This window comes from Parasteatoda tepidariorum, chromosome 3 (assembly GCF_982258835.1).
Source record: "Parasteatoda tepidariorum strain Cologne lab strain chromosome 3, Ptep-v5.0, whole genome shotgun sequence".
NCBI lineage: Eukaryota > Metazoa > Arthropoda > Arachnida > Araneae > Theridiidae > Parasteatoda > Parasteatoda tepidariorum.
This window is the reverse complement of record NC_141757.1, coordinates 42,056,207-42,071,979: the sequence shown is the minus strand read 5'-3', so window position 1 is coordinate 42,071,979 and position 15,773 is coordinate 42,056,207. Positions and strand designations below refer to the sequence as shown.

The 15,773-nt window shown below is 29.6% G+C and overlaps 1 protein-coding gene and 1 long non-coding RNA gene across 2 annotated transcripts in view; one reads left to right on the top strand and one right to left on the bottom strand.

Moving 5' to 3' along the window:
• The window catches only part of Ltn1 (E3 ubiquitin-protein ligase listerin), a 46,672-nt gene that overhangs the window by 12,481 nt on the left and 18,418 nt on the right, over positions 1–15,773 (top strand). Inside the window, exons 12-14 of the mRNA XM_087159152.1 lie at positions 1,278–1,435; positions 3,686–3,752; positions 15,424–15,574. Coding sequence (XP_087015278.1) covers positions 1,278–1,435; positions 3,686–3,752; positions 15,424–15,574 — 376 coding nt within the window. The remainder of the gene's footprint in view (positions 1–1,277; positions 1,436–3,685; positions 3,753–15,423; positions 15,575–15,773) is intronic.
• LOC147813762 (uncharacterized) lies at positions 11,870–12,138 on the bottom strand. The gene is made up of 2 exons (XR_015432509.1): positions 12,020–12,138; positions 11,870–11,919 (listed from the first exon to the last, which is right to left on the bottom strand). It is a non-coding gene; the product is annotated as an uncharacterized LOC147813762 (long non-coding RNA).

Genomic DNA, 15,773 nt, shown 5'->3' with positions numbered 1-15,773 from the left:
TTAATCCTTTTCATTCTTCATTATTTTCAAATATTTAAGCACAAAAATATGTCAACTTAAAATTCTCTTTAAAAGTTGTATTGATTTAATTTTAACAAAAATTTCATTTTAAAAAGTAGATTGATACTAATGTTATACATTGCATACTGCTAAGCTGTAATAGGAAGCAAAAAGAAACTTATACTCTCTTACATGCATTACTAATCTAACATCATCATCAATGGCTCGACAGCCCACGGTGGCCTTTTCCTTCTCAAGAAGTTTTATCCAGGATAAAAAAATTTAGCTAGTGTTTTCCAATTTTTAGTTTTTAAGACCAAAAGGTCTTTCTCTAGGCCATCTATCCATCTCAAATTCAGCCTGCCTCTTTTTCGTGTGCCAACTGGTCTGGCATTGAAAACTCTTTTTGTGGTACGGTCTTCGTCCATTCTGATAATGTGGCCTGACCATTTTATCCTTTGCCGTTTAATAAAGTTACTAATATAACAATTAGACATTATATCTTTTTATTTACATATTTAGTTGAATTGTAATATAATATATAAACTTAATCAAAATCTTCAATTATTCTTTTTTAACATATTAGAATATTTATTAAGGGAGAGTGAATATTTTTTAATTATTTGCTAAAAATATTTATCCAAAGATAAATCGGAAGTCGTTATGGAAAATTCTTCAGGGGAAGGCATTAGGCTGTCTGGCCTACTATGATGATGAAAAATATTAATTAATAGTCCAAGTTTTAATGATGATTTTAATCGTAGCATAAAGTATTATTTTTCATTTTGTTTTATATAGATAAAAAAAAATGATTTAAACCAAGAGAGAAACCTGCCTTTTTGAGACAGGTTTAAAATAGTTTTTTTTTTTACCCTTGTTGTATTCTGTTTTATCAAGCTATGTCCATGCGCTTAACTTTAGTGGAAAAAAGAACTGCAGATTATTTGCCAATAAAATAATTGTAAATGAGTGAGATCAGGCATTGTAATAGATTATTTTGCAATCTTACGAGACATTCACAGAGTTACCACTAAAGGTGAACAGAAATAATCAGCGGTGTAAACAAAGTATGATTTGACTAATAACTTTAATGAATTTGTGTGAATGAAATTTTTTATGCTGTTGAGCCATCAAGTGCTTAAGTTTTTTTTAACAAAAAAAAGAAACTTTTAGTGATTGCAACTAGTTTTTAACTTCATACAGAATCTTGTGTATTATAAACTATTATGTTTTGAAATCTAATTTCTTCATTAATTCTAACAATATATTTTAATTAGGTAATAACCTTTTACATAATACACATTTGAAGCATGTCATACAATCATTGAAAGAGTTTGCTGACAAAATTCTTGCTGTATCAACAGAAAGCCCTAACTTTAAAATAGGCTTAAATTTCCTCTGTGATGTTGGAACTTCTATTGTAAAGAATTCTATGGTAAGATCACCCTAAACCTTTTTTTACATGTTTCCTGCATATTGTTTCATATTTTTAAGGTAAACAAATATATATATTCTTTTTAATGAGCATAAAGGGTAAGGCAAATTGTTTTCATTTGCTTATGAATAAAAAGTAATATTAATCTTTTTTTATCCCAGATTGCCAATTAAAGTTTAGTGCCAAAGCAGCTGGAAATATGACTTAATTTTTATTAGAGAACCATATTAAAAAGTAATTAAAAATAAAAATAATCTTTACTATGTGTAAAAAGCTTTAATAAATAGCACATAAAAAAGGAAGAAATATTTACTGGTATGTGTATAAAATCTTTAAGGCATCATAATCATTCATAGAAAACTCACAAGCTATAAAATTCACATGGTGTATAATGTAGAAAACAACATACAAAAAAGTTGGAAAGTTTAATTAGTGAAAAAACACCAAATATATTAATTCATATTTTTTGTTTCAAACATTTGATCTGAATTATTGGTTATTGACAACTTACAGAACTATCAAATATAGAATTTTTTTTTTTTTAGAAATTTAAAGTAGCATATAAAGTTCTATTAACCCTTAAGTCAGGGTTGGCAGGTTTTTGACATGTGACAGTTTAAACCATGGTTTAAACCGTCACGTCAAAAACCTCACTGTCAAAAATGTCGAAAATGTCAAAAACCTATATTCATATGTGAAATTTAATTAATACATAAAATTTATATATTTTTTAAAGGATAGTGTTTCTAAATATGTTCTAGAAAAAATAAATTTAAAATTTTGAAGAAACACTTATATTTTGAATAGTAACCAAAATCTTGTACTTTTGAAAACTCACATCTTTTGTAATATTATGTATTCATTTTCATGTGTTATTGAAAATCTGCAGTGATATTATTAAGAAATTTATTTATAACCAAATTTAGTGTATAGTATAGATTATACTAAAAATTAGACATTTTTAAAGATAAACATTAGCAGTTTTGTACATTAGACATCTTCTTTTAAAGAAAAATCTTTTTAATATTCTTTTAAATCTTCTTAATAATCTTTTTAACATAAGACAATACAAATTTAAGTGCTTTCTGTTAAATACGCAGCGTAGTTAGTGTCGATTTACAGTATATTCAGCCTATTCATTTACTATGCTGAAAATTTAGTTAATCCAAATACTTGTGAATTTCATTTTGCTGAATACTATATACATAGTTTTGTTGAATATCTAAATATTCAGCTGTTGAATAATTACTTCTTGCTTTCAAGATATGCATTATTTGTATTCTTAATACAAGTGGGGGAAACAAATTAAGAGGTAAAAATTGTTTTAAAATGATAAGTGTAATAATTATAAATAAATATAATAAACATTATGAATTATATTTATCATTATTCATAAATATAACTACTTTTAAATTCAAATTAACATACAGGATAATAAAGATATTCGGTATAACATTAAAAAAAAAAATTTTATACACTTGTATCTTATATCAAGTTTGTATTTATACAACATAACTTGTAAGTTCCTTATAAATATTAGTTATATGTTCCTTATATGTCAAAAATGCATAGTAATAAACTTTTAATTTTCTTAAGTATCAAAAAGAAAAAAAAAAATTTTAATATAAATATTTAAACAATTTTTGTGCAAAATTTTTCTGCACATGCATTTGAATATAAATTTCTGAGATTTTAAATCTGTTATTTTACCTTAATTTTAATTAAAAAATATTTTAAAACCTGCTGATTACCTATAGTATAATTAAATTTCAATATAATGCATGGCAACTGTTGGTAGTTTTGAAGTTTATATATTTTCTTGGCAAACTTCAGTTTTTGACATTTTTGACGGGTTTTTGACGGTTTAAACCAGTATTATACCCTTGTCATGTCAAAAACTACTTTTTGACATCAAAAACCCAACCCTGCCTTAAGTGTTTTTAAGTATTATATTTTTAAACTCATCCCTTTATAAAATTTTTGGTTAATACAATGTTTTTTTTTTTTTTTTAATTATTCTATGGTGCATATTTTTATTGATTTCTTATTCATTCTAAATTTTTACAAGTATTTGTTACTGCTTTTAATCACTACATATATTGATGTGTATATGTTTTCTTTGTTTATAATTTCAGATTTTAAGATAGAATTTTAGTTACTCAAACTAATTTCAATCATAAATATTACTAATTATAAATGTTCTAATTTAGATTACTATATTTCAAATACATTATGTTTTATCTGTTACAGATTTGCTGGGATTTCAGAGATATAACAGAATTGATATTTGCACTTTTTCATCACAATCTAACAAACAGTGAGTAGGAAATAACTCATTTAATAGCACTATTTTAATAGTATGCATTTCAAATATTTAAAAAATATATATATCAGTGGTTTAGTAAAATTAAATTGATTGGGCTCAGAGACTCTTAGCCATAGTCATACTAAAGGGATCAGAATTAAACTTCAAATGTATATGTATAGATAATGCTGTCATGGTTTTGAAAGAAATAAATGTATATATAGATTGTATATATAGTACAATAAATAGATTAAAATTTTACCAAGTAGCAGCATTGCAACAAAGTAAAAAAAAAATTTCAAAACTTGTGCATACCTTGTTGGTGAGCATTATTCTGAAACCATACTTCCCTGTTATCAGTTATTATGTATGTGTATAATTTTAGCAGTACAGACTCATGTAATAGAAAATTTCAAAACTATTTTTTTCTATCACAAACCTTGACCGGGTGTTCTATATCAGTGTTCCCCAACCCCCGGTCCGCGGACCGGTACCGGTCCGTGGATCAAATGGTACAGGGCCGCCCATTTCATTAAAACTAAATTTAAATTCCTAGGTTTATACCCCAAATTAAATATATCTGTCTTCCTTTAAACTTTTATTTATTTTAAAAAGGGGGCCCCCGAAGGTAGTGACATAAATTTTTTATTGTTTGTAATGTATTATTGTCTCCAATTACCACCAGATCGAACCGTCTCATTGCAAGGAAACAAACTCAGGGTTCTCATTGATTTAACATTCTAGTAAGTTAAAATGTTAAATCACTTTATATTTATTTTTTGGCGCAACTGTATTTTATTTTGAAGGCATGTTTAAATACAATTAAATTAAAATTAATAAATCAAAATAATCTAAAACATAAGCAATCAACATCTCCCCCCCCCCCCCAGAGGGCCGCGATAAAATTATCAAACGTTGACAGGTCGACGGTGATAAAAAGGTTGGGGAACACTGTTCTAGATAACGTGTGTAGTATGGTATACTACATATTAAATAAAATCAATTGTTAATTTTAATTTAATTATCCAATTTCATTATCTAATCATCTTAATTTATTTAATCATCATCATTCATCTAATTTAATAATCATTTGCTAATTGTTAATTTGTTAATAATCTATTAAACGCTTAAATAATTGTAACTGTTAAATTTGTGATAAATTTTTAATTGTATGTTTTTTAATTTCTTCTTTTTACACTTGTAATTAATGTTATTTAGTTATCAGTATTCAATAATTCTTTGCAATATATTTCATGTAATATTTAAGTTTTAAGCCTCAATTTGTTTTGTAACCTTGGGAAAGTAATCTTTCTCTGCATGTATGTTCTTCCTTTAAAAGAAGATTCCTCCTTTTGTTACTTGCTGACAGCAAGATGTATGTCCAGTCAGCAAACCCCTATTGTTGGATGGAGAAGGAATGTCAGCAAGTCCTCTTTCCCACGTTTCGGCTTGCATCAATTGCAAAGCGCCCCTTTTGATCTTATGATGGCGCCAAGAATGTTCCAGAACATTCCACAAAATTCTTTACCAGGTGTATCACCACTTTAGACAACCCCGCTTCATGTTTGGCATGGAGCTTAACAATTAATTTCGCCAGTTGGCCAATATTTGCAGCTCTGTGATTTGCCCCTCTGATCCTTCTCCAGCCAACCGAATGGTTATTCGCAAAAGTTTAATTTTTTTGGCGAGAGTTTTCTCCCCTATCTTCATAACGAAGAAATAGTCAGTCGTTGCTTTGTTTTCAACAACGCTGTATGTTTTTCTCTGTATTCGGCTGAAGCCGATTTATTTTTTGTTGGCATGTTTGCTAACATGTCCAGTTTTTTTTTATAATGCCTTCAATTGTGAAATAAAAGTTACTTTGCATCTTAGAATATGTATCTGGTGAGTAATTGTACAGTATAAGTTGTTTTCTCTTCCTTTTTTTTTTCAGCATGCTCCTTTGTTGCGCTTACCTGAATAATTGCACCCACTTCCACTGTTAACCACTTATACATTTTCGGCCTTTACATAATTAGTATCTAAATTTTATTTAATCTTAATTTGACTTAATGTTAGTCACCCCCCCTTTTTTGATTTAGCCACACCACATAATATTTGGTGCCGTGACCAGGATCAGTTGACATGCTGAAAACTCAATGATGCACCTCTTTTCATTCGATCATTGTACTTACGTTTATTTTATATTTATTTTAAATGTTTTTATTTGAGATGCATCATTGGTGAAAAGGAAATTTTTGAATAGTTTAGATTATGTCTCCATTTTTTTATGTTTTAAGTGTGCACTTTTATGATGGTGTTTTTTATTTCATGTTTTTCATAAATTTATTTTAGGGGTAGATAATTGAAATTTTTTTTATCTAAGCATTTTTTTAATTTTTGGTATTTGAATATTTTAATTATGCCAAGGACTAGGCAAGCAGACCCTCAGAGTGAGGATATTCCAACTTCAAGAGAATATCACTTTAATATTGACCCATTTTATGGGGATCCCAGTACTTTAAACTGGTTTTTGTCCCAAGTAAGGGAACTTAAGGCACTTAACAAATGGAATAATCAGGCAGCCCTTATTTTCCTTAAGTCCAAATTAAAGGGTTCTGCACTTACCTTTTTTGCAACTTCTCCTAGTTGCCTAAGCCTCAATTCTTTTGAGGAAGCAGTAAAAATCCTTCAAAATTTTTTTTGTGCAACAAAAAATGAAGCCTCAGCTATTGCTGAATTTAATGATCTAAACATGTTTCATAATGAAACGATAAGAAATTTTGCCCATAGACTTGAGTCAGCAGCCCATCAGGCATATGCTTTTATTAATGATGCAGCTGCATTAAACAAAATTAAGTCAATTCAATTCTTAAATGCTATATCTCCTAGCATAAAGACTCAACTAGCCTTTGAGGATCCTTCAGATTTCATGGCAATTGTAAATAAGGCAGAAATAATATCTTCCTGCTCTGCACCACATACAAATGCTGCAGTTAATTTTGTTAATAAAACCCAAAATATGGACCAATGCTCTGAAATCGAAATGCTTAAAGATCAAATTAAGCAATTGACTACTATTGTTCAAGAGGCAGTAAATTTATGTCCTCTATGCAAATCTCCTGACCATTGTCTAAAAAATTGTCCTCAATTCACAACATCAACATCTAATGTGAGGAGAACCGAAAATAGCAACCCAAGACAACAAATTGTATGTCATTTTTGTGGGAGAAATGGTCATATTATGGCTCGATGTTACCAATACTTGAACTTGCAGGGGTCTAGGCAAAATCCTAATAGAAATACTGGTTCAAGTAATAACCGAAGACCACAAAATCAAGGTCGTCCCAATTTAAACTAGTGTCGGGACCACATTGTAGGCAAACTGTGGTCCCTTTTCAAACAAAACGAACCCCTGTTTCTGATCAGTCTGATCAACCTTCTGAGTATTTAAATCACACTATGGGTGATGGTAAAACAAAAATATCTGAATTCTTAAATCCAATGTCTAATGAGACAACCTTGTTTAATTTTTTTAGTGAAAACAAATGTAATTTACCACTTATTGATATAATGTTTGGTGATAAAAAGTTCACATTTTTAATTGATTCTGGTGCTTCTATTTCATTAATGCCTAAAGATATTTTTGACCAAATTAAATTAGTAACTAAAGTTAAATATTTATCTAGAAACGTAAAAATTTCTACATTAAACTCTGAACTTAATTTTTTATCGTGTGCTCAAATTTCTTTTAAAATCAGTAATAGTCAGTTTAAGCATCATTTTTTTGTATCTAAATTTAATACTTCTCATTTTCAAGGTATCATTGGATATGATATAATATCCAAATATAACATAATTATAGATTCTAAGAATAATGAATTGATTTTTGACTCTTTTAAATTACCTTTTGCTTTACCTTTGTCTGAACAGAAAAATGTTCAAAATATAATATCACATGTTCATTTAACTAATAAGGTTGTTATTGATCCTAATGAAAGTGTTTTCATCAATGTCTCTACTGATAATGACAAATTTTTAAATAATGACATTTTGTTTACTCCCCTTATTAATCATAATGATTTATTGATGCATCCAAGTGTTCATAATTTAACCCAAAGTTCATTTCATGTATTAATATATAACAAAAGTGCATCACCAATTCATTTAAATAAGTCTTGCAAAATTGGATCAATTTCTAGTGATTTTGATGTTAAAAATAATCTTGATAACCAAAATGTCAATAATGAGTATGTAAATTTGATTCAAGCTTCACCTGAAATGCTTGAAAGACGAAAATTAGAGTTGTCTATTAATGATTTTTACCTTGATAATTTAAATGAATCTCAAAAACATGTTATTGCTGATATATTATTAAATAATTATGCTTGTTTTTCAAAATCTGTTGCCACACTTGGCTGTACCGATTTAGTTGAACCTAGTATTAAGTTAAAATCCAATAACCCTATTAAAACCTTACCTTATGATATACCACAAGCTTTACAGGATATTGTACAAAATGAACTCACTGAGTTAATGAATGCTAATATTATTGAAAGAAATGTTTCTAGCTGGGCTTCGCCCATGGTTTTAGTAAAGAAAAAAGATACTGACTCCTCTAATCAAAACAAGTATAGACTTGCTTTAGACTTTAGGTTACTTAATTCCATAATAGAAAATTCAACGTACCCTCTTCCCAAGATTTCGACTCTAATTAACAATATTTCTCAATTTCAATATTATTCAAAAGTAGATTTTAAAAGTGCTTATAATCAAATAATGGTACCTGATGAACTTCAGGAGGTGTTAACATTTACTACACCTTTTGGTACATATTCTAACAAACGACTACCTTTTGGTCTCAAAACTAGTGCCAGTACCTTTCAAGCTTTCGTTGACAAAATTATTGATGAGTTAAAAGCACATGGTATTGAGCATATTTATGCCTACCAAGATGATTTTATCATCTGTGCCAATGAATTTGATGACATGATGGGTAAAGTTAAAGCTGTGTTAAACATTTTAAGTAAATATAATGTAACTCTTACTCCCTCTAAATGTAGATTTTTTGAACAAGAAATAGATTATTTAGGTTTTCGTATTGCCAAAAACATAATTTCACCTGTTGAATTTAATATTGCTAAAATCACTAATTTTGCTGCTCCAAAAACAGTAAAACAAGTTAAACGATTTCTAGGTTTATGCGGATTTTATCGCTCATTGATACCCAACTTTGCAGAATTAACTGGTGTTTTAACTGATCTTACGAAGAAGAATATTTCATTTAAATGGACCCAACAGCATCAAGATGCATTTAAATCCTTACAGGATATTTTTTTTAACAAGCCGTTTGTCAAATTACCTGACTTTTCTAAGAAATTCTTTTTAAACACTGATGCAAGTAAAATGGCAGTTTCTGCTGTGTTATTACAAGAATATGAGGATGGTTTTCATCCAGTAGGTTATTTTAGCAAATCATTAAATAAGGGTGAGAAAAATTATCCTGCTATAAAGTTGGAGTTGCTCGCCATTGTTAAGGGTATAACAGCATTCAAGTACTATTTATACAACAAATCATTCACAGTTCTATCTGATTCGAAACCCCTTAAATACTACAAAAAATCTACTTCACCTGCTGACATTATAACGCGTTGGCTTCTTTTATTAAGTGAGTACACTTTTGATTTTAAATATGTACCCGGTTCTTGTAATGTTCTAGCTGACTATTTTAGTCGATGCCAAAATCCTGATTTAAGAGAAGACTGTAATTTTAATGATTTTGATAATACTGAATCCCTAATTGTACCTTTTTCTGATCCTAAAAATAATGAGTTAGTGTGTGTTACTCAAACTGACCCTAAATTTGAAATATCTAATGAAACATTTAAGGACAATCAAACCAAAGATCAAGAACTTAATGATATCATTACTAAATTAAAGGATAATAACTTAAACACTAAATTTATTGATAAATATTTTATATCCCCTGATACTAAGCTACTCATGTTTCATAAAGAATATAATAAGAATGATTATGCTGATTTAATAGTTGTGCCCAAGTCTCTCAGACCTAAGGTTTTGGAAATTACTCATGTATCTCATACAGGTGTCAAGAAAACTTTTGAGTTATTGTCGAAAAGATTTTATTGGAAAGGCTACTATGCTGACACGTTAAACTATGTGTTATCTTGTGATGCATGTATTCGCATCAAGCATTATTCTGTCAAACCAGCCCCCTTAAAAAATGTGTACATACCTACTCGCCCTGGGGATTTTATTAGTATTGATATTGTTGGACCTATTAAAGATACTGGGCATGTGTTAACTGTTATTGATCACTTCAGTAAGTTTACTGTATTATATCATTTAAGGAACTTAACTGCTAATACTATGGTCCAACATTTGTTAAATTATATGTCATTGTTTGGTAGAGTTACCATGATTTTAAGTGATCTTGGAACTCAATTTAATTGTGAAGTGTTTCATACTATAAATTCTGAACTAGGTATTAAGGTAATACATACCACTTCAGGGCACCCTCAACTGAACTCAGTTTCAGAAAGAATAAACACTTCCTTAAAATCCTCATTGATTGCCTTGCGAGAACAAGGAATTTCTATTCAATCTGCCCTCTTAATTCACCAACAAATCTATAATAGTGCTATTCATCCTGCCACAGGATATAGCCCTAACATGCTTCATTTTGGTCGTGAAATGAGTATTTTCTTTGACACATACCAAAATTCTAACAATAAACTTATAAGTTTAGACCAAGCTTCTTATGCTTCTCAAGTTTTAAATGATCTAAATAATTATTATAGTAATGCTTATACTTCTTTAAGGCAGAATCAGACTGATCAAAACAGTAAGTTTGAAAGGAAAGCCAAACTTCGTAAATTCGAAGTAAATGATATTGTATATTTGAAATCCAAAGATTCTTTTAATCCCAAATTCAATGGTCCATACACCATCATTACAAAACATAATGATGTTAATTTTAGTATCCAATTTTTATCTAATCCTAATGCTCCTGTGTTTAAAATTCATGCAAACCGTCTAAGGTTAGCCCCACATAGAAAAACATCTCTGTGTGCTACCAGTAATAAATTACCTCAACAAAATACTAGATATTTTCTTCGTTCACATGTTTAATTCAAATAACTGTTTGTGTGATTTTGCTAATGTTTTGCTTGCTAACCCCCATAAAATTTTGGGATGTCTCTGCTACGCTGGCGTACATGTGACATCTTATCAGGCCTGACAAGATTTTTTTTGGGAATGTTGTGATCGAAACGTTTGTTTCAGAATCATTAATTAATTAATCACTTTCTTGTTAAATTTTTTATCAACTCAGGGCAATTCTTTTTACCTATTTTCTTAGTTTGTTTTCACTCAACTATTCATGTAAACATTTTGTAACTTAGGTGACCTTAATTATTACTTTGGATTTTTCCTAATACAATTAGGTTTTCCTTGTTTATTTTGGAATGTGGTACTATACAAATAACCTTTAATGCAATTTTAATACTGCATTTAATTTTAAGTAATGGTTTTATCCCAATCTTCTATTTGTCATTTTTATATGCATTTTCATGCAACCTTTTTTGGAGACATGTTCTAAACCTTGTTGGTCTAACACAAAGTCTAAATTTTTTAGTGTACATTATTCTCATTTTTTGTTTATACTTACTTGTCTATAAGTATTGTTTTTATGCATATATCTTTGTTTGAGCTAATATAAATTGTTTTCAATATTTGTATGAACATATGAGTCAGAACTTACTACAACAACACAAACTGTACTGCTCGGCTCTGTCTTCTGGTGCTACCTTGAACTGTCTTCATCCCTGATGTCTGTACCCCTCATCTGGACTTTTGCTAGTTGTCGTTGCCAGACTTTATCTGAAAGTGGTCAGTGTATCTGCTACCTTGTACTGTCTTCATCCCTGATGTTGCTATCCCTCATCTGGACTTTTGCCAGACTTTATCTGAAAGTGGTCAGTGTATCTGCTACCTTGTACTGTCTTCATCCCTGATGTTGCTATCCCTCATCTGGACTTCTGCCAGTTGTCTTTTGCCAGACCTTATCTGGAAGTGGTCAGTGTATCTGCTACCTTGTACTGTCTTCATCCCTGATGTTGCTATCCCTCATCTGGACTTTTGCCAGACTTTATCTGAAAGTGGTCAGTGTATCTGCTACCTTGTACTGTCTTCATCCCTGATGTTGCTATCCCTCATCTGGACTTCTGCCAGTTGTCTTTTGCCAGACCTTATCTGGAAGTGGTCAGTGTATCTGCTACCTCGAACTGTCTTCGTCCCTGATGTCTATATCCCGTATCTGGAGATGTCTGATGTGTGTATTGTCTACTATCGGCTCCTGAGGCATGATCCTGCCGTCTTATACTGAGGTAATCTTGGCCTCTTATTTAATGACAATGTTTCTTCGTTCACATAGTCTCATATCGTGCTCCTACTGGTTTCATTGAACTCTGTGTTTTCGTCAAATTAGTGGCAACTCAATGTCGGTGTTTCATAGTTCACCGTGCATCATATATGGTTGACTTCTGGATTCACTGAACTGTGGTATTTCGTCAAATTAATAGCAGCTAAATGGTTGGATGTGTTGTTTGAGATCAAGGTGCACAGCTACAGGAGCAGTACATATTTTTATCTGTCTTACTTGATTAGTTCTTCTTGACATGGACTCCCTCCCGAATTGTGACTTTTCACGAATTTCATTCTCAAGCACTAATACTTTTGCTTTTCAGATGAATTTTGTAAACCTTTTCCTTTTTTTGTGTATATATTTTTTTTTAGACTTTGTGTTGCCATTATTCATTGAAAACAACTTAACATCTCACCAAGTTTTTTTTTTTCAGTGTAGTGTATTTGTGTGTTGTCAATTAAGTATTTATTCAAGTTTTTTTTGTTAATTTTTGTTGGATGCAAATTTTTACCTTTTTCCCAGCTTCTGATTTTTGTCTTCCCATTATTGCATTGGATATATTAATTGTTTTGGCATTTGTTTATTTTCAGATCCTGCTGTCCTGAATTTAGTTTTTGTACAAAAAGGCTTCACCTTTTTTTCTGTATCTGGGGGGAATATATGTAGTATGGTATACTACATATTAAATAAAATCAATTGTTAATTTTAATTTAATTATCCAATTTCATTATCTAATCATCTTAATTTATTTAATCATCATCATTCATCTAATTTAATAATCATTTGCTAATTGTTAATTTGTTAATAATCTATTAAACGCTTAAATAATTGTAACTGTTAAATTTGTGATAAATTTTTAATTGTATGTTTTTTAATTTCTTCTTTTTACACTTGTAATTAATGTTATTTAGTTATCAGTATTCAATAATTCTTTGCAATATATTTCATGTAATATTTAAGTTTTAAGCCTCAATTTGTTTTGTAACCTTGGGAAAGTAATCTTTCTCTGCATGTATGTTCTTCCTTTAAAAGAAGATTCCTCCTTTTGTTACTTGCTGACAGCAAGATGTATGTCCAGTCAGCAAACCCCTATTGTTGGATGGAGAAGGAATGTCAGCAAGTCCTCTTTCCCACGTTTCGGCTTGCATCAATTGCAAAGCGCCCCTTTTGATCTTATGATGGCGCCAAGAATGTTCCAGAACATTCCACAAAATTCTTTACCAGGTGTATCACCACTTTAGACAACCCCGCTTCATGTTTGGCATGGAGCTTAACAATTAATTTCGCCAGTTGGCCAATATTTGCAGCTCTGTGATTTGCCCCTCTGATCCTTCTCCAGCCAACCGAATGGTTATTCGCAAAAGTTTAATTTTTTTGGCGAGAGTTTTCTCCCCTATCTTCATAACGAAGAAATAGTCAGTCGTTGCTTTGTTTTCAACAACGCTGTATGTTTTTCTCTGTATTCGGCTGAAGCCGATTTATTTTTTGTTGGCATGTTTGCTAACATGTCCAGTTTTTTTTTATAATGCCTTCAATTGTGAAATAAAAGTTACTTTGCATCTTAGAATATGTATCTGGTGAGTAATTGTACAGTATAAGTTGTTTTCTCTTCCTTTTTTTTTTCAGCATGCTCCTTTGTTGCGCTTACCTGAATAATTGCACCCACTTCCACTGTTAACCACTTATACATTTTCGGCCTTTACATAATTAGTATCTAAATTTTATTTAATCTTAATTTGACTTAATGTTAGTCACCCCCCCTTTTTTGATTTAGCCACACCACAACGTGTATTTACCAATCCATTCTGATCCCTTTTATAGAACTGGAGGTATGAGTCTTTCAGTATCTTAGTTCAATTTTCATCCTGTATTTCGTATCTGTGTATTGTATCAAAAACGATATCAGGGTAATAACAAACAAAAATACACATTTGATGTTATTAAAATTACCTTGCATTTTTCATTGACTGCTTGACTTTCAAAAAACACCGTATTCTATAAGCAATAAAATTTCTGCTAGGAGGTGAAATTAGTTGTTTTGCAAAAGGATCTTTTTTGCTGTTTTCCTCTATTTGTTAGACAATCATGACTTATGCTTTAAGGAAAGTATTAACTTATGCATAACTATCTCATTTTTTAAAGTTTCTTGAGGAAAGTAGATGATTTAAAAAGTTAACTTCTACAGTCCAAAAATTTCAATAGTTAGAAGTTGAGGAATGTTATAAAGCAAAACAAATAAAAGTTTTCCTAGTTTAGGAAATTTTCTTTTTTTTCTGCTGATATTTTATTTATAGTTATCTAAATTTTTTAAGTTCCTTGAGGAAAGCGGATGATTAGAAAGATAAACTTCTACAATTCAACTATTTCAATATTTGAAAATTGAGAATCGTTATTAAATAAGGCAAAAATGCAACAAATAAAAGTTTTCATGTTTTATTTATTGTTTTCAGCAAATCTGATAGTGTGGAGTTTTGTAGTTTTACTACAATTGATTTTGTGTTTTTATCTGATTTTGAAAAATGTTCAATTCCAATCAACTATACAGTACAATAGTAGTACACAGTACAACAATATACCATAGAATTTTTAATAATGAATTGGGAAATTTTCCCCTAAATTTAGTTTTAGTACAGAAATGCTAATTAGCAAATTCATTATGTTTTTGCTTAGAGATTATTGAGGTCCTACTTAAAAATTATTTTATTAAGGATGTCATGATTTTGATTACAAATTTTTAACAAAATATTGGCATGAAGAAATATTAACTAATTAATACTAATCAATTTAGAAAAATTTTGTGTGTATTAATCTCGAACTATTGTGAGTTGTTCAGTACTCCATTTATAAAGTCATATTAGAAACTGTTGAAACTTTCTATTCTAAATATAATTCTAAAATCAAATTCAAATTGGAAGAATTAATTAATTAAGAGAACTAATCTCGTAATTAATCTTAAATGGAAAGAATTAGTCTTGTAACTCTTTCTGATTAAAAAACTTTTAATTCAAGCATATTATTTATTTTTTTTAATTTATCCTTTGCCCTCTTTAAAAATAATCTGGTGTATGTTTACTGTTCCAAAAATATTCTTTTTATTCTTCTTTCTTTTCTTATTTTGCCTTGATTTTTTCTTTAGCACACTATGAGGCCTGGAAATTTCAATAACGCTTATGTTTAAAATGTGTTAATGTCCTTAGTTTTTATCATAATTTGTTTTATATACTCTCTTGTTCATATCTTTTTTTTTCTACTTTACAGAGAAATCATTAGAAAATTTGACTAACTTTTGGTGTACAGCTGTCGAATGCTATATCCAGTCTAAACCAGAAATTGTTCATGATAACAGTCTCATACTGAAAATTGCATCCGATTTGCATTCTAATATTCTGTGTTTAACTTCTCTTGATAAGTATGATTTACTTCATATTATATATATTATATACTTTATATATTATTTTTGATATACTTTGAAAGGTTTTTTCTTCAGTTGAAATGTAATTTAATTACATTACTTTTAGAAATACATTTAAAAATTGTTTCCTTTTGTCATTATATTCAAAACAAAAATTATATATTTTGAAGTGCATATGTTAGACTGCATCAAGCGC